Raw genomic sequence first — 19079 nt, 5'->3', positions numbered from 1 at the left:
CATGAAAGAAAAATGAAAGTGGTGATAAGAGACAAACATTCTAATTGGGATGAAGTGATTAGTGGAGTTCCACAAGGAACAGTTCTGGCCCCAATAATGTTTGCTATATATATATATATATATTAATGATATGAGCTTCTTTGCGGCCGATGCAGAATTGTTGAGTCGCTGCAGAGTGATCTCAATAAAGTATGGGAATGGAGTAGGAAGTGGGAGATGGAGTTCAATACTAAGAAGTGTGGTATAATGGAATTTGGAAGAAGTAAAAAAAGAACAGTGGATCATATTAAATTGGGAGAGGAAGAAAAATAAAAGAAAAAGAAATGAGAAGGATCTGGGAGTCATTATTATGAATAATATGTCCCCTGAGAAACATATACACAATATCATATAATGGAAAAATTCACAAGCAATTAGGTAATAATAAAAATGTTCATGAATAAACAAATCGTGCTATAGCATTGTATCTAATGCATGGGCAATAGACTCCAGACTCAAAATGTTAACCTCTTTCCTCACTGTACTCTATTCACTTTTATATATATATATATATTTGGAAATTATTACTGAATTGTTTATACCCTTGGAATTGCACAATTTTTCTTTTATTCAGCTGATGTGGTTGTGTGACAATAAAGGGATCCTCAGACATATTGATATACCGCTGTTTATAATTTTGTTTATTATAATTACTAATGATATTATTACTTTTTTTTTTTTTATATCTAAAGAGAACAGACGTCGTCCCAGTGAGGAAGCCGTACTATTGCATGCTGGGAATTATGTCCAGCATCCTACTCCCGGATGTTATTGTGATGAGAAGACGGAGAAGACGGCGAGAAATCTGATGACTTCATCGTGTCGATGAACAACTTTCCATATTCATTGGTTGACACTTTCTTCTGATGAAGGAGGCGCAACCAATCAAACTATCATAATTTTATCTTATTTTTTACTTTATTTCCAAATGTCAACCATGGATAATTACAAAATTATTCTCCTTTTTTTTATTGATTGTCTACAAATGCTCTACAATAACAACAATAAAAAATAGAGAAAAATAAAACAGTAACACTGATACTAACAATAGGACTTTATTCTCTTATGTAAATTTCTACTTTATAACTCAGATTCAAATGATATGTTTACAGGTAACTAACTAACAAACAAACAAAAACCAAGAAACCACAACAAACTAATAGTTAATCCAAATTAAACATGATCAAAGACAAAATATACATAAATGAATGTAAGAATAAATACATTCTTGCTCCACTTTAAATATATTCACGTTGCCTTAGCATTCGGGAAAGATCACTCACAGACTTCCACGCATTCGTCAAGAGTTTTAAAGTTGTTTTCGTTGCCTTGGCAACCACCATATTCGAATTCTTCACAACGACTGGTACTACTGTTAAACCCCCACTTGTACGCCAAGGCTTCACAAGGACCTTGCACAAGATCCTGTAGACAGAGCAGTGGCTGTGAGCTTTCATCTGAAAATAAATCAATAACTTAACCCATTAAACTCCGATGACAAGATGTCTTGTCATTTGGTCAAATAAAACAAAAAATTATAAAACACCAAAATGTTTGATCCAACACACACCAGAAAAATATGACGTCAGTCCTCCTCGCTTCGCTCGCCCGCGAGCGAAGCGAGGAGGACTGACGTCATATTTTTCTGGTGTGTGTTGGATCAAACATTTTGGTGTTTTATAATTTTTTGTTTTATTTGACCAAATGACAAGACATCTTGTCATCGGAGTTTAATGGGTTAATTAAAGGGGTAATCACCATGCCCAGGCACAAATGTGTTTAAGACAAACGTCTTATTTCAAGACTAGTTTTTGAGAAACTAAAATGTTTGTCGTCTGCTCATTTTCTATTCTAAAACAAAGCTTTCATACAGCGCCATCTATCTCTTGCCATCAGTTCTGATGACGTCAAGGTGGATACCAAGGCCGCAAGCCATCTCAATTAACAATGTCGTTCTGTAGCAAATAAAGACGATTATTTTGAGAGTAGTCGCGACTCCCTAAATATCTCTAACAACAGGCAAGACGTGTGGGCAGACCGTATAATTACGGGATATCATTTAGAGCCGAAATATCTCCCTGAAGAAGTTTTCATATTGATGTGTCATTAGTGCTTACCTGTGTCTTATGTTAGTTCTGCAATGCTGTCTTAAGGTACTCAAAAAATAAGGGTTATATACGTGACGATTTCAATATTTTTGTAGTGTGCTCCTAGACAATCTTGCATCACGTTCACACTACACCTCCTGGATGCCACAAGCTTTGTAAACAATATCTCTTTATCATTTGTTTTGCATAATGACTTAAAAATATCCTTCAGTATCACTGTAAGATAATCTAGGCCATCATTTACCTCCCCGTGTATGTTCTGTACGATTATCATAAGCTTTCCTCCCCTGCCTTTCTGAGTTCTATATGTTATTAATATATTATCATCCTCTGACTCAATTCTTTTCTTTCCAATCATGTATTTCCCTCAATGGTTCTTCATTTTCATAATTCCAAAAGTTGATACTAAGTAGCCTGCGGCACTCGACACGATCACTATTCATCAAAATGCAATGACGATCCATGAAGAATGAACAGAATCTCTGACGTCACTGCGAAGCAGATGACGCCGCGGGTAGGTTTTACGAGAATGGCTGGAGCAGACAAGAATTTTAAGGCAGACGACGTGATTTCAAATAGTTCCGACTGTCGTCCCCGGATTCGATCCGGGCTCGTAAAATCACAGCGCCATCGCCTTACCGACTGTGCTATCGACCCTATAAAATTCTCCAACCTAAAAGTTAATCTACTTCCCGAGGAACTAAGTCGACTGCTAACTGCCGTCCGTGCTTATTCTTACAGAGAACCAGGCCAACTTATAGCTAGTGGTTAGACTGGTACGTTTCCTTGATGGACTTATCGTCGCTGTCATACCTCAATAGAATCACCAGTGACGGTGATGTCGATCATATATTTCCGACTGTCGTAGATTAACCTCCAGGTTGGAAAATTTATAGGCTCGATACCACAGTCGGTAAGGCAATGGTGCCGTGATTTTATGAGCCCGGTTCGAATCCGGGGACGACAGTCGGAATTAATTTATATATACGTATATATACATATACATATATATATATATATATACATATATATCATATATATACATATACATATGTATATATACATATACATATATATGTATATATACATATATATACATATACACACACATATATGAATATATATATTATATATATATACATACATATATATACATATGCAAAGTAGAACACTTGGAAAAAACTAACGAAGCAGAGGGCTTTCGTATATTACATCTTCAGTGCAAAAAGTACATAGTAATAGAAATGCATAGATTATATATACATGGAAAAAGGAACAAGGACAGCTTGAATCAGGGTAGTGGACAATTACCCCCTGGAAGGGGGAAGGTCAATGTTAATACACAAATGATGGTGGGGCGACATCAGGTCACTGTCGCAAGGGTCAATGCGTCCACTAATGATGGTAGGGCGACATTAGGTCACAGTCGCAGGGTTACATTTTACCTGATACTATTTTGCTTATTTCTTGACAGATAAAATTATCAAGTTTATATAAGCCCTTGTGTAGGTTGGTATTGTGATCACTGATGATATGGATCAAACTACACTCTATTAAGTTTCTTGTTATTATGTTGTTGGTATAATAGATTGCCTGGGCATTACCCCCAATCAACTGGATGATTATTCAATTCAATATGCTTGAATATTCCACTAGAACTATTGCCATCCCTAGCATTTTTCTTGTGTTGTTCAATTCTAATGTTTAAGTGTTTGGCAGTTTGACCTATGTAAAATTGATTACACATTTTGCAAAGAATTTTATAAATGTATCCTTTTTTTAATTTTAATACTATTGTTGATGAACTTACGTTTTACTGTACTATCATTTTTAAAAACTACCTTTACGTTAAATCTTTTTAATAATTCTGTGACACTTAAAAAAATTTCTTGAAATGGCAAAATTAAAACATTATGATAAGTAAAAGGTGATTTAGGCTGAAGAGTTAAAAATGATTTCCTTGCAAAATTGTAAGCAATATTAAGGATTTGCTTAAGGTATTTTAATTCTAGTCCAATGTTAAAAACATTTCTGATTTCGTCATCAATAAATTCAGGACTACAAATACGAAAAGCTCTTAGAAACATTGAAGAAAAAACTGAACGTTTAATATTATTTGGATGAGAATGATAATAATGGATATATGAGCTTACATTGGTTGGTTTACGATATACTTTAAATTTAAGGCTATTGTCATGACGTAGGATAGTGCAATCTAAGAAAGGTAAGGTACAATTTTTCTCAATTTAATAGAATAAACAAGGGTATCTAATTTAGTTTAAAAATCATGGACATTTTTATCTTCTGGTAAAAGACATAAAATGTCATCAATATACCTAAGCCAAGGGATGTTAGGGGGAAGATTTTGTGTAATATTTTAGTTTCGAAAAATTCCATGTATAAACTACTTAAAACTGGGGATAAAGGGTTTCCCATACTCATGCCGAATTTTTGGGAATAGAAATTACCGTTGAATTGAAACTTACAATTTTCAACACATACCTTAATTAGTTCAATCAATGTAGATAATGGCAATGGAAGAACATGTTTATTAAGTTCATCTTAAAGGTAAAATAATAAATCATTTATGGGAACTTTCGTGAATAAACTATATCAAAACTAACCGATGTAAACTTATAATTTGGTTTAATATCATGGAGTTTGTCTATTAAATCAGAAGTGTTTGTAACATGAGAAGAAGAGATTGTACCTACTAAAGGGCTAAGGATAGTAGCTAGTCATTTGGAAAGCTTGTAAGAAGCAGAACTAGTTGACGAAACAATAGGTCTAGCGGGGTTGTTACATCTACATTGATTGAACTAATTAGGGTATGTGTTAAAGATTGTAAGTTTCAATTCAATGGTAATATCTATTCCCGAAAATTCGGCATTTCTATTACTATGTACTTTTTGCACTGAAGATGTAATATACGAAAGCGCTCTGCTTCGTTAGTTTCTTTTTCCAAGTGGTCTACTTTGCATAAGTGAACACACGTACCCGTGTTCTTATTAGAATATATATATATATATATATATATATATATATATATATATATATACACATATATATACATATATGTATATATATACATATATGTATATATATACATATATCTATATATATATACATATATATATATATATATATATACACACACATATATGTGTATATATATGCATTCATATATATATATATATATAATGTACAAATATATTATATATATATATAATGTACAAATATATTATATATATATGGGGGGGGGCAAATCATTTAGCTATCATTGACTTTGGTAAGTACTAAAAAATATTCCAGTAAAATTAGACACCTTTAATTTTCAAAGTGGTTACACTTTAAATTTAAGTGTTCTAGTGTGGAAAACAAACAAATATATGAAATGAGTAAATTATTAAAAAGTAAACAAACACAAATCTAATGTTTTGACAATATCATTAGAAATCTATATGGAAAAAATAGACGATATAATGTCATAACTCCGATTTCCAAATAACACTCGGCATGACGTAATAAAAATGCGCCAATCAAACGACTCGAATATTCACGTTTGCCTTATCCCAGTGACGTGGAGCTGCCCGTTTGTTTTTATTCCTTTTTCGAATATGAATTGACCGTTGAACACTCGACGTAGTTTTCATAAGCATCGCACTTATTCTAAAAGAACAAAGGCGTATATGAACAACTACTGAAACTGTGAGAGATCATATGGATAAATTTCTTTAAGGTAGTGGACATCTGCTAAAAGAAATGAAAAAATATATAACTCACCCCTGTGGGCACATCTTATGTCCGTGCACTGTGGGAATCCATGATCACAACTGCACCAGTTACAGTTCCACCGTATTTGCCAAGACACATTCCCACGGCACAGGTGGGAAAGCTCTGGGGGACCTGTGGGGGAAGAAAGGGGGGCCATTGGGTGTGTATACACACACACACACATTATCAGTCTGCATGAGCTCTCACACGTCCAACCCGTGGTCCGAGACAAAAATGGCAAGAGACCGGACCCAAAACATATACACTATATTTGGGCGCAAAACACCCACCCATACAACTATAAACCAGTATTAACAAGAACTAACCAGTATTAACCAGTACCTACCAGTACACAATCTCCTTGTACAGGATCGCCTCCCGTCCTTACAGCTACACCAGTTGCAATTATCTTGCCATTCTCCATCGCCCTCACACTGTCGATAGACTAGAAGAAACAAGAGATGTTACGAATGAGAGACACCAGGAATATGAACATTTGACCCATTGTATTTAACCCAGAATATTTGAACCTTGACATTTGACCAACGGTATTTCAACGGCGATAGGAGAGGACAATAGAAGAGATATAGGAAAAGATGAAGGACAATGAGCTTTGAAAATTATGAGAACTGGTAAGGCACCGGGGTTGGATGAGTGTGACGCGCATTGTCTGAAGGAGGGAGGTACAGTTAGAGCGAACTGATCGTTGAGGTTTGTTTAATGCGTGTCTAAGGGAGGGTAGTGTCCCTCCCGGGGGACTGGATGAGCGTTTGTGTAGCTACACTTTACAAAGTAAAAGGTGACAAATGTGATGGTAGTATTTTTAGGGGAATCAATTTGGCGAATGTAGTTGGAGGGTTCTAATTGAGAGGCTTAGGAGAAGAACAAAGGCGAAGATCAGTGTGGATTTAGGAAAAGTAGAGGATGCGTGGATCAGATCTTTGTAGTAAGACAGACTTGTGAAAGACTTTAGCAAATAAAATAAAAATGGGGGACCTTTATGGGTTTGGAGAGTGCTTGTGACAGGGCAGATAAGAATTTGTGGGAGGTATTGCAGATATATGACATTGGGGGAATGCTGTTAAAGGCTGCCAAGAGTTTGTACGAGGGTTATAGTACTTGTGTTGGGATTGGAAATTTAAGAGCAAGCTATTTGAAGTGAAGGACGGTCCGCGTCAGTGTTGTGTGATGTTGCCATGGCTGTTCAATTTGAACGTAGATAGACAGTGACATGAGAGGTCAATTCGAGGGTGAGGGGATTGGAAATGGTTAAAGACAATGAAAGGAAGTGGGGGGTGACCAAGTTGAGAATTTATGACGGCGCAGCACGAGGGTCATGGTCGGGGGAGGGATTAAGGCAGTTATTGACGGAGTTTGGGAAGGTATGCAATAGGATAAGTTTTAAGGTAACTGTGGGTAAAAGTAAGTTGATAAGATGTACAAGGGGGAAAGAATGACAGCGAGTTAGAAGTAAGTCTTAAAGGAGAGCGGCTGAAGGAAGTGGATAGATTCAAATATTTGTGGTAGCATGTGACAGGAAATGGAGGAAAGGAGGTAGAGATAATCTGCAAAATGAGAGAAACTATTAAAAGTCTTGGTGAATTGAAAACTGTCATAAGAAATAGGTATGCTGGTATATGAAGACGTGATTGTGCCTACGACACTGTATGGGGCGGAGACTGAATTTAAGAGGCAGATGTGGAAGAAACGAACCGGGGGGGGGGGGGAGGAACCGAGAATGGGACGGATGAATGGTAGGGGCTCTGAGCAAGAGGGAAATGTCTGTTCAGCAGAAAAGGGAGAAGGTAGGGGGTAGGTGTGAATGGAGAGTAGTTGTGTATTGATGTTATTCTGACCCAGCCCGAAGGGATTTCCCAAGTCTTTTCTGTTCTCCACATGAGGGGACGTGGAGGGAGAGTAAGTGAAACAGCCCTGCTCTGGATGTGCTCCTGTGCCTTGTTGCATTGCTTCTGACCCGGGCAGTAGTAAATAAATAAATAGGGATGATCCTTCATCTATAGGTGGTGGATGGGAGTAGATTCGTGCCTCGACTAGCTACCTCCCTTATAAGGGGGAAGAGGCACTTTGTATATAGATAGATGGACATATTTGAACCCAAACATTTGACCCACGGTATTCAACCCGTGGTATGTAACCAAGGGAATTTGACTAAGAACATTTGTCCCGGGGCGTTTGGCCCACAATATTTCGCCATTGTATTTGAACATGGACATTTGATTCACCGTGTTTAACCCCCTATGGTATTTGAACCTGGACATTTTTACACAATGTATTCAACCCCCAGGGTATTTGAACCTGGGTATTTGGTCCACGGTATTTAACCCAGGAATTTGGTTCACTGTATTTAAATACCCACGGTATTCAGTTGCATTTGAATCAGGGCATTTGACCCAAGGTGTTATACCAAGGATATTTGAACAACCTGGATATATCCAGGATGTATGAACATTTGGCCCACAGTGTTTAAACCTGGACAATTGACCTGGTATTTGATCAACATGGGCATTTTACCCAGGATATCTCAGCCGAACACCTTAAACTCTCCCAGGACGGACATATGGCCCTAGCATGTGGCCTGGACACTTGATTGACTCAAATAATTATGTATCCGGGACACTGGTTACCCCCATCACTTTTTCGATCGAGTATTTAGTAGTGCACTTTTTGGGCAGTGCATTCTACAGAACCCCTCACACACACACACACGCACACACACCAGCGGATATATCTAATACAGTCTCATTTGTTTTCTGTGTCCACATATAACAACATGTCTATGTGTATTTCTGTCTGTATTTGCCTCCACCTGTGTGCACATCTGCCTGTGTGTACCCCAATTCTTACTCTTTTTATATCTTTTTTTTCGTTGACTATAATCTATTTCATTTTACAAAAACATTGATCTACGTTTTCCAGATTACCCCCAAAATATTTAGAAATGTAATATTATAAAGGGAAAGCATACGGACAGGAAACGTTTTGTTCCATAACTAGGTTGGATGATAGGAGTAGATAAACGAAGAAACTAATAAAGAAGTGAACCAAACAAATGACAAGTATTACATAATACTGCCTAGTTTTTTGTCTAATTAAATCTTAAGACTTTATGACGTGCTACGTTTCGCTACCTCTGCAGGAAGTTTATTCCATTCATTGACTACACGGTGGGTGAAATTATTTGTACCCACTTCCAATCTAAATCTACGTCCTGATAACTTGAGGCCGTTACTTCTCGTCTGATGCGTATTCTATGAAAATATTTCATAACTTTTGATGTCAATACTCTTTAACATTTTACATACATACATACATATACCAAGGCTTTTTCCCCCTTCCAAGGGAGGTAGCCAAAAAGGGAAAGGCATAAAAACACTCCCACCCATTTCATCCCTAAATACACTCCACACCCCTCCCACCCTTCCTCTCATCTGAGCACCTCCTGGATGACGGGTCATCCCTGCACCCTGCCCACCGCCCTGGGTCAGAAGCAGTGTCGCATGACACAGTACATCCACAGCGAGGCCGCTTCATTTAATCGGCGACCCCCCCTCTCCGTCCCCCTTTGCATATAAGGCGAGGACGGGGAGAAATCCCTTTCGGGCTGCGTCAAAATTTACTCACACATACTACCCCACCCCCCACTTCCCAGCCCATTCCTCCTCATGCAGTCACAACATCATCCATATACAACCATTCTCCACTCACCTCTGTCTTCCGTCCTCTCCCTTCCTTCCTCAACAGACATTCCCCTCTTCCCCAAAGCCCCCTTCACCCCATCCATCCACCTCATCCTAGGACGTCCCCTCATGTTCACTCCCTCCACATCTGCCTTCCATACCTCTTTTACTAGTCTTTCTTCACTCATTCTTTCCATGTGTCCAAACCATCCTAATATTCTTTCATCAACCCTATCTCCCAAATCCTTTTTCACACCTGTTCTCCTCCTCACCTCCTCATTTCTCACTCTATCTAGCCTAGTAACCCCCACCATACTTCTCAGACACCTCATCTCAAACACATTCAAACTCCTTCTCTCTTCTTCTCTTATGTTCCACGTTTCTGCCCCATACAGTGCTGTTGGCACAATCACTCCTTCATACAGTCTCCTCTTCGCATCCATTCCCAAATGTCTATTCCTCATTACACTCTTTAAACCACCAAGGCATTTACTCGCTTCTCTCAATCTACATTCTACCTCCATCTTCACTCCACCTTTTCCTGCTACACTTGCACCCAAGTATCTAAAACTATCCACTTCCTCCAGTCGCTCTCTCTTAATGTTCACTTCCATTTTAAAGACCTATATTAAGTTACATCTGAGTCTACGTTTTTTTTTGGGGGGGGAGTTGGTTAGGTGCATACATATCAAATGGTTTTCGTATTATCTATTACTGATATTTGGAATTAGTTTTGTGGCTCGCCGCTGTACCTGTCTATGTCTTTATTTCATTGCTGTAGTTTCTCTAAATCTTGTTGAACATCTAACTGATTCGAGTTATCATTAACTTTCCACAATTTTGTATAGCCAGCAAATTTAGAGACTGTAGATTTCAGCTCAATGACCTATATCGAATATGATAGGCTTAAAAAATCTAATGGAACAATAATATAGTTTTTTATTTCTCTCCAGATTCTTGGTTGCCGATGTCCGTCAGGACCTGGCGTTTTAAACTTTGAGCTTTCTATACATTTTTCAATCCTTTCTTTGGTTATATTCACAGAAGTAAATTTCCCCTCAATCGAACACAGGCGAACCTCATTTGTGTTTAGCATACGAAGCTAAAACAACTTTGAAATATACTTGAATATTCAAATTGACCGTTGACTAGTGAATGATTAGAGGATGAATGTGATTCCTTGCAACTTTTATTTTTTCAATCTCTAACTGGAGCGATTTATTTTTTCCCAATAAGATCAAGATGCGTTATATCAAAAAAATATCCGCTTTCACCAATTAATACGTGCTGTACGACAAATGACGATAAAGCACTGACAACATCAAATCCTTGGTGGCAAAACGGGAAACGTCAATATTTCTATCATCCCATCAGTACTTCCTACACAAAACAGGACTATTAACCCATTAAACTCCGATGACAAGATGTCTTGTCATTTGGTCAAATAAAACAAAAAATCATAAAACACCAAAATGTTTGATCAAACACCAGAAAAATATGACGTCAATCCTCGCTTCGCTCGCAGCGAAGCGAGGACTGACGTCATATTTTTCTGGTGTTTGATCAAACATTTTGGTGTTTTATGATTTTTTGTTTTATTTGACCAAATGACAAGACATCTTGTCATCGGAGTTTAATGGGTTAACTAAACTACAGCTTGTAAGGAGGTCGATTTTTGGGCTATGGAATAAGAACAGATTAGTTACCCCTTGATAGAATTTATGGATTTCCTTTTCCTTGTTCGGTTGTAAATTTTCTTTTCTTTGTGGAAGAATACATGAATGAATATTATGTAAAAGCACATGGGCTGAGAAATATGTACACGAAAGAAAAAATAACGAAAAATGGTCATAGGAAGTATAAAAGAAGACTAAAGATATATAGAGAATGGAAAGAGGAAATAAAATAGGAAATTTATTACCGATCATAGTGTTAACATCGTTGCTCCGAAGTATTACGAAGAAATTCCCAGTACCCGAGATAATTCTCGTATCCTTGAGAACTCGCTCTGCTGGACGACTTATGTCCCCTTAACTCTGCTACAGACAGCCATAGCCCTTGCTGGTCTCAAAACTTGGTCTGTTCTGTAGTAGAGGGGGAACCTCCCTCCCGGTTTCGTGTCTCTTCGACACACCCGGCATAGACGCGTGCGTGCTTGGTCAGTAACCACCAGCGATAGTAGCCGCCCACCCACGACTCCCGCGCTGATACCCACTTCCCCGTCTACGCTCGCGGCAATTGTCAGTGTAGTAGTCAAGTTTTTTTCCCGCTCGCTAACCGCTAACTAACGTTTCCTGCCCCCGCCACCCGCCCCTACAACAATCGCTACACAATCACCACCCCTTTACACATCACGGGTAACACAAACATCAACACTAGAACACGAGGACACCTAACCCATTGCGCTCGGCGCAATGGGTAGAGTTAGGATCCGGGACTTACGTCCCACAGATAACAACCGAACAAAGGAACTCTGGGACACTCTGGCAAAACAAAACATTTACATACACAGACTGATTCCACAACACAAAGCATACATCTTACTCACAGACGACACAACAACAGAAACACTATGCCAAAAGAACACAAAAACATTCTTCTCCAACAACGGATACGATATACAAGACCCACCTGAACTGAACGCCAACAGAACACTAGTCATTACACACATAGACCCTTATGTTACAGAACACACAAAAGCAGAAATCCAACACGAAATAGAAAGACTGAATCCAAACACACACGTTACAGAAGTCATCACCCTTCCAAACACCAGAAACATACTCAAGATAAAGTTTGAAAACACACAAATGGTAAAAGACTGCCTCCTCCAGGGACTTAAGATGTTTTCCCAATCCTTTCCAACACATACACTGAAACAGGAAACATACACATACATCCCACAATGCACCAACTGTTACTCACTTGAACACATACGCAAACACTGCCCACAACCATCCCCATACATGGCCTGCTCCAACTGCGCATCCACACAACACCGAAGAGACAAATGCACATGTGTTATCACGAAATGCCTCCTATGTCATGGGGATCATCCAGCAGTTGCACGCCGCTGCCCCAAGAAGAAAGAAAAAGAACAGGAACTCAAACAAAAACAGCAACAGACACAAACCAATACACAAACATATGCCTCTGTCACTACATCAAAACCTGCACTCCTCCCTACACCAACAAACACGACCACATCACTTCACCACCTCACAACAATAAACACAGCCATTACCCTAGCCACCCTAATGGATACACAGGAACCAGGAACATTCCAGACCACACTTAACACAATATACCAAGCCAATGGCCTACCCACAGTCATCATCCCTCCCCAAGCCATCAACACACAATTACTAGCTAAAGCCCTTCACAACCACACAACACCTACCGATGTACAGACCACTGAGCCAATGGAAACAACAGAACAAACACTGAAGAGACCCGCACCAAACACTGATGACACTAACCCCCCACATAAACGAGCACCTAACACTGATGACACCAACCCCACACAAATACGAACACCAAACAGCCTGGGCCTTCAACTCGTAACAACAGACACGGAATAGATACCATCAGACCCCACACACGACACTCTCAAAACACTAATCACCAACCAAAAAATCAAAATAATCTACACAACACAACAACAAGAAAAGGACATAATTGAAAAAATAGCCACAGACAAAATAGACTTAACACACTATAACATTGTAAGAGTTAACAAAACAAAACAAAATTCAACAAACTCAAACAAGGACACTTCGACCTCCACGACAAGAAGACAGAGCACGAACACCACTGGACATACAACGCTGAATAAACAAATACAGTACACTTCCACCTCAACACCATGGAACAAATACACATCATACAACACAACATAATACAGTGGACATTTGACAGAAGAAACGAACTTTGTAACATATACAACATAACAACACCAGATATCATACTTTTAAATTCGATAGGTACACCAGACAGACTAAAAATATACAACTACACAGTACATCGACGAAACGACTACAATCAAACACAAGCAGGAATAGCAATAGCCATTAAACAAAACATCAAACACAAAATACTAGACGACTTTCAGGACGAAATACTAGCAATCAAGATTGACACAAACCAAGGACCCATTATTATAGCGACGTTATACTTACCCCCCAGACGCCCCCTTTTCCCTATAAATGACATACTGAGACTAACGAGAAAAAGACTACCTGTATACATAATAGGAGACATGAACGCTAAACACCCCACACTAGGACACAGCACCGCAAACATCACAGGAAGACAAATAGCACAACTAATACAAAGAGGACACTTAACACACCTAGGACCAGACTTTCATACCTTCATTGCACACAATGGACAAGGAACACCAGACATAATACTAACAAACCGACATCATCACTTAAACTACAGTATCACACCAGGCCAACTAACTACATCAGATCACATTCCAATACACTTAACACTAGCAACCAAACCCATAACAATACCAACACCAGCTAGATACACATTTCACAAAGCAGACTGGACAGAATTCAAAAACACACTAAACAAAGAAAGAACAAAATACGACAAACAAAGACAAAGACAAACACGCAACAAACAATACATAGACGACAAACTTAACACATGGTACACTATGATACAACAAGCCATGGACAAACACATTCCCCAAACAAAACAAAAAATACTACCACACCCAAGACAATCAGATACATTAAAATTACTACAGTGGCAATACCAACAACTACAAACGCGAGCACACAACAACAGCGGCACATGGACACCACAAGCGATACGAACACTACGCGACATACAAAATAAACTACTAGACGAAAACAAACAACTATACTACGAACATTGGAACATTGAAATACGTAAAATAAACCTAAAATACAATGACACCAAATATTTCTGGACACAAATTAAAAAACTAACAGGAACACCTACTAGCACCACCCCTTACATCATACACAATAACAACAAGATACATAAAGACAAAGCCAAAGAACACATATTCAGACAACACTGGAAAAACATATTCAGAATCACACCAACAGAAAATGCAACATTTGACATGGAACATGAACGAACAATCACAGCACATGTACAAGAAATACAAGACGACATCACACCTCTTAACTTAGCTGACATGAGACGACTTGACCCAGACAACACACTCACAAAACCCTTTACACTAGATAACATCAAAAGCATAATAAAAAACTTCAAAGACAAAGCACCCGGACAGTCACAAATAAACAAAATAACACTAACTAACATACCAGACTCAACACTACAATTACTCACAGAAATATTCAATGAAACATTCAGCATGGGATACTTCCCCGACACCTTCAAAACAGCCACACTAACATTCATACCCAAACACGGAAAAGACCACACAAACATAAACAACTACAGACCGATATCATTACTCGAAGTCCCAGGAAAAATACTAGAAAAACTCATACAACGAAGACTACTCAAACACTTATACAACAACAACCTAATAAACGAACACCAACATGGATTCACAAGACAAAGAGGAACACACACAGCCATAGCCACACTATACGAAACAATAGCCATAAGCCAAAGACACAACCACGGATGCAACATAATTTCACGCGACATAACAAAAGCATTTGACAAAATATGGCACACAGGACTCAAATACAAAATACACCAAACACCCCCCCCAGACATACTCACAAGAATACTCTGCAACTACATCGACAACAGACACGCACAGATACGAATACACCATTACATAGGAAGACCCTTCAACATACACAGTGGAGTCCCCCAAGGAAGCATTATTTCACCAACACTATTCAACCTTTACACATACGACACCCCCAACCCGACACACGGAGTCACACACATACAATTTGCAGACGACCTAACACAAATAATCACATATCCAAGTAAAAAAGGCAAAAACATGTTAGCACTAAAAACAAGCAGAACAATAGAAACAATAAACACATATGAACACAAATGGAAAATACAAACAAACACAGCAAAGTTCCAATTACTTAACATATCAACACATAAACCAGCAGAAATATGGGTAGGAGATACACACATACACAAACAAAGAAACATAAAAATACTAGGATTATCAGTTGGGAGAAGAGGTCTTCAAACACACACAAACAACAGAAAGCATCTAGCAGAAAAAACACTACACACACTAAAACGATTCAGAAACCTAGACACCAAACTCATACTAAGACTATACAAAGTACTCATACGTCCACAACTAGAATACATACCAATAACAGCTATCACACTAAAACCAAATCAACTCCAAAAACTACAAGCAGTACAAAACAAAACACTTCGATTCGCCACACACTCCATCCCCCCATACCTAAACACAATAGAAGAACTACATACACAACATAAACTTGAACCACTGAACACAAGACTTTACAAACTAGCATACAGAACATGGAACAGACTTACAATCATAAACCCAGAATTAGTACAAACCAGTGAAAACATAGACACAGAACACGGACACGATCACAATTGGTGGCCTAGAGTGTCCCCCATCATAAACAGCCCCCCACCCGAACCAAAATACATACTCTAATCATATACAACACTCAAAAACAAACAAAAAACAACACATATCACTTTTAATCGTTCAACTAACCCTACTAACTATTATTATTGTTACTGTTTAATATAAGATGATAGCACGTGCGAACCAATCGCACGTGATATCATCTAATCAATGTCACTATCCCCCCCCCCCACAACGTATGTAATAACAAGAAGAAATATCACTAGACGTCACCCTAATGGGAAAAGAAAAAACATACTCATTGATATATGTTTATTATGTTTACTATATACATGTACAAAAAAAAAAAAAAAATGGATACGACATATAGAATTAACCCCCCCCCGCTATCATAACACAAGAAGTGTAACAATCAAGAACTAACCCCATAGAATTCAAAACCTTTTAAGTAGGCAAGAATAGTCGTATACATTTCACACACACAAAAAAAAAAAAAAAAAAAAAAAAAAAAAAAAAAACTAACTAACAACCAACCAACAACAGTAATATTAACAAATAACAACAACAACAACAACTCAAGAAAGAAGAGACGAAGACCGAACTAAGAAGAGATGGACCAACATCCAACAAAATAACCACAAGTAGCAGTTGCTTCCATACGGCAATACCAACTTCAGAAAAAAATTATCTATAATTAAAACAGCAAGTGGGTCTGCCCCACACCTATTAATCTCCAACTTCCTTCCATTTCCTACTTTACTTCACACACACACACACACCCCTCCCCCCTCTCCTCCACCTTACCTATCATATCCTGTAGTAGTAGATCATAGACCAAAGAGAAGATAATTATGCAAACTCTGCAGTTCTAAGGAAGTGCAAGAACTACTACACTTCTTAATATATATATATATATATATATATATATATATATATATATATATATATATATATATATATATATATAATAAAACTCCATTTGCTCATGTAAACCTCCCCTTATATTGTCACACCTACTACTAGACTGCCCAATTTACACAACACTTCGTAATAACCACCTACTCCAGCCCCTCAAAGGCTTTCATTGCGGCCCTCCCTTTCTCCTAAAAATAGATAAACTATAGTGCGGCCCTCAGAGAGAGAGAGAGAGAGAGAGAGAGAGAGAGAGAGAGAGAGAGAGAGAGAGAGAGAGAGAGAGAGAGAGAGAGAGAGAGAGAGAGAGAGAGAGAGAGAGAGAGAGAGAGAGAGAGAGAGAGAGAGAGAGAGAGAGAGAGAGGAAGAGAGAGAGAGAGAGAGAGAGAGAGAGAGAGAGAGAGAGAGAGAGAGAGATAGAGAGAGAGAGAGAGAGAGAGAGAGAGAGAGAGAGAGAGAGAGAGAGAGAGAGAGAGAGAGAGAATGAGAGAGAGAGAGAGAGAGAGAGAGAGAGAGAGAGAGAGAGAGAGAGAGAGAGAGAGAGAGAGAGAGAGAGAGAGAGAGAGAGAGAGAGAGAGAGAGAGAGAGAGAGAGAGAGAGAGAGAGAGAGAGAGAGAGAGAGAGAGAGAGAGAGAGAGAGAGAGAGAGAGAGAGAGAGAGAGAGAGAGAGTTACCGACTAGAACCCACCGAAAGTTTGAATAAATTCATATTCTTGTGTACCAATTTCACCATATTTTTTTCTATTTCGTTCACTAAGGTACAGATTTTAATTATATTAGAACAGAAAATAACATATTACTTGAAATTTTAATGTATGGTACGTGTGTTAATGATCCCAGTTAACCAATATTAAGTAATTATTTATGTTTGTACATTATGATTATAATAATAAGGTACGGTAGCCTTTCATTTGCTCATTTATAGTAAGGGAAATACATTTGTTTCGGACAATTCTTATTTTTGTGATCCCAATTTAAATAAAATCAGTAACAAACTAATTATCTATCTTTATCAGACTAGTGGCCCTTAGGGAAAAATGGTTGCACACCCTTGACCTTCTCAGTCATACTACCCCAAACGGCGTTGTTCTTGGAATAAAGACAAAACGCTGAACAAAAAGGTGAAAATAAGAGATCTTGAGACGGCAACACTCACCTTGATCTGCAACTCACCACCTGAATGTTAACATTTTTCGTTTTATCCACGAAGAACGAACATACTATTGCTGGTCGACGAGAGAGGGCATTTTTTAAACTAATAACCTCATGAACATACTCGAATTATTAACTGCCAATAGTATACACTCCCCTACATGCACACATGCAAGGCGATATTAATTATTCCCCTTACCCTTTCGGGTTTAAAATTAGAATACTTACTTTTTTGTTAAAATCGTATGATTATTGGATTTTACTTACGTGAGGTATTGGCAGCGCAACACAATGCCAAAGCCAACGTAATTACGAGAGAGACCTGCATTCTGGCAAGCTAGCTATCCGAAAGCTCGATTGGGTGTAACTGTTTCTTCGAATATAAGAACGAGACGTCGTAGATCGCTAGATACCTCTTGCCAGCTCGTTTTCTATTTAATAATTCCAAAAACATTATTTCAGACTTATGAATCTGTTTTGATATAGTAGGATAGAATAGCAAATACCAAAGTCACAACGCCGGTTTATAAACATTTACGCCTTTGTACGAGTTAGGCAAAGGAAAATATTTTTGTAATGAGCATTATCGTACTTGTGACAGACGTCATCTTAGGTGGAGGATAGTAGGAAACAGGTATCTTGTTGACATTTTATTTATAAAACAATGTGTACATAAACTCTCTGGACAAAACTTAAATTATATGCATAGATACTGACTTTTTTTATTTAGTATATTGTTTGATTTTTGTCTAAGATCTTTGTGGGCGTCGACTTTGACGTTGGTAGCTGGATTTCTTGGAAACAACCTTTGATAGCTAGTCGGGGGAA

At 38.2% G+C, this 19079-nt stretch overlaps 1 protein-coding gene across 2 annotated transcripts; it reads right to left on the bottom strand.

Annotated features, from left to right (window-relative positions):
- Positions 1 to 935: 935 nt before the first annotated feature.
- Positions 936 to 18660, bottom strand: LOC143030757 (uncharacterized). 2 transcript variants are annotated; one of them, XM_076193964.1, is made up of 4 exons: positions 18519 to 18659; positions 6268 to 6366; positions 5931 to 6053; positions 936 to 1496 (listed from the first exon to the last, which is right to left on the bottom strand). In XM_076193964.1, the coding sequence occupies exons 1-4, from the start codon at positions 18577 to 18579 to the stop codon at positions 1315 to 1317; spliced, it is 465 nt and encodes a 154-aa protein (XP_076050079.1). In that variant the 5' UTR covers positions 18580 to 18659; the 3' UTR covers positions 936 to 1314. The 2 variants fall into 2 exon arrangements, with proteins under 2 accessions (XP_076050079.1, XP_076050080.1); XM_076193965.1 differs by lacking the exon at positions 936 to 1496 and adding an exon at positions 5507 to 5816 and having other exon boundaries at positions 18519 to 18660.
- Positions 18661 to 19079: the final 419 nt, after the last annotated feature.

Source organism: Oratosquilla oratoria, chromosome 12 (genome assembly GCF_046742065.1).
Source record: "Oratosquilla oratoria isolate Oo_2021 chromosome 12, ASM4674206v1, whole genome shotgun sequence".
Classification (NCBI taxonomy): domain Eukaryota; kingdom Metazoa; phylum Arthropoda; class Malacostraca; order Stomatopoda; family Squillidae; genus Oratosquilla; species Oratosquilla oratoria.
Note: the sequence above shows the minus strand (reverse complement) of the source record. Positions and strands in the feature narration are given on the sequence as shown.

What these genes read in the sequence shown, in the direction of transcription:
- LOC143030757 (XM_076193964.1), bottom strand. Translation starts at nt 18,579, where the DNA reads ATGCAGGTCTCTCTCGTAATTACGTTGGCTTTGGCATTGTGTTGCGCT. An exon ending in TTGCGCTGCCAATACCTCAC is followed by an intron (nt 6,367 to 18,518) that starts GTAAGTAAAATC and finishes TGTTTCTTCTAG; the next exon opens with TCTATCGACAGTGTGAGGGC. An exon ending in TACAAGGAGATTGTGTACTG is followed by an intron (nt 6,054 to 6,267) that starts GTAGGTACTGGT and finishes CTTCCCCCACAG; the next exon opens with GTCCCCCAGAGCTTTCCCAC.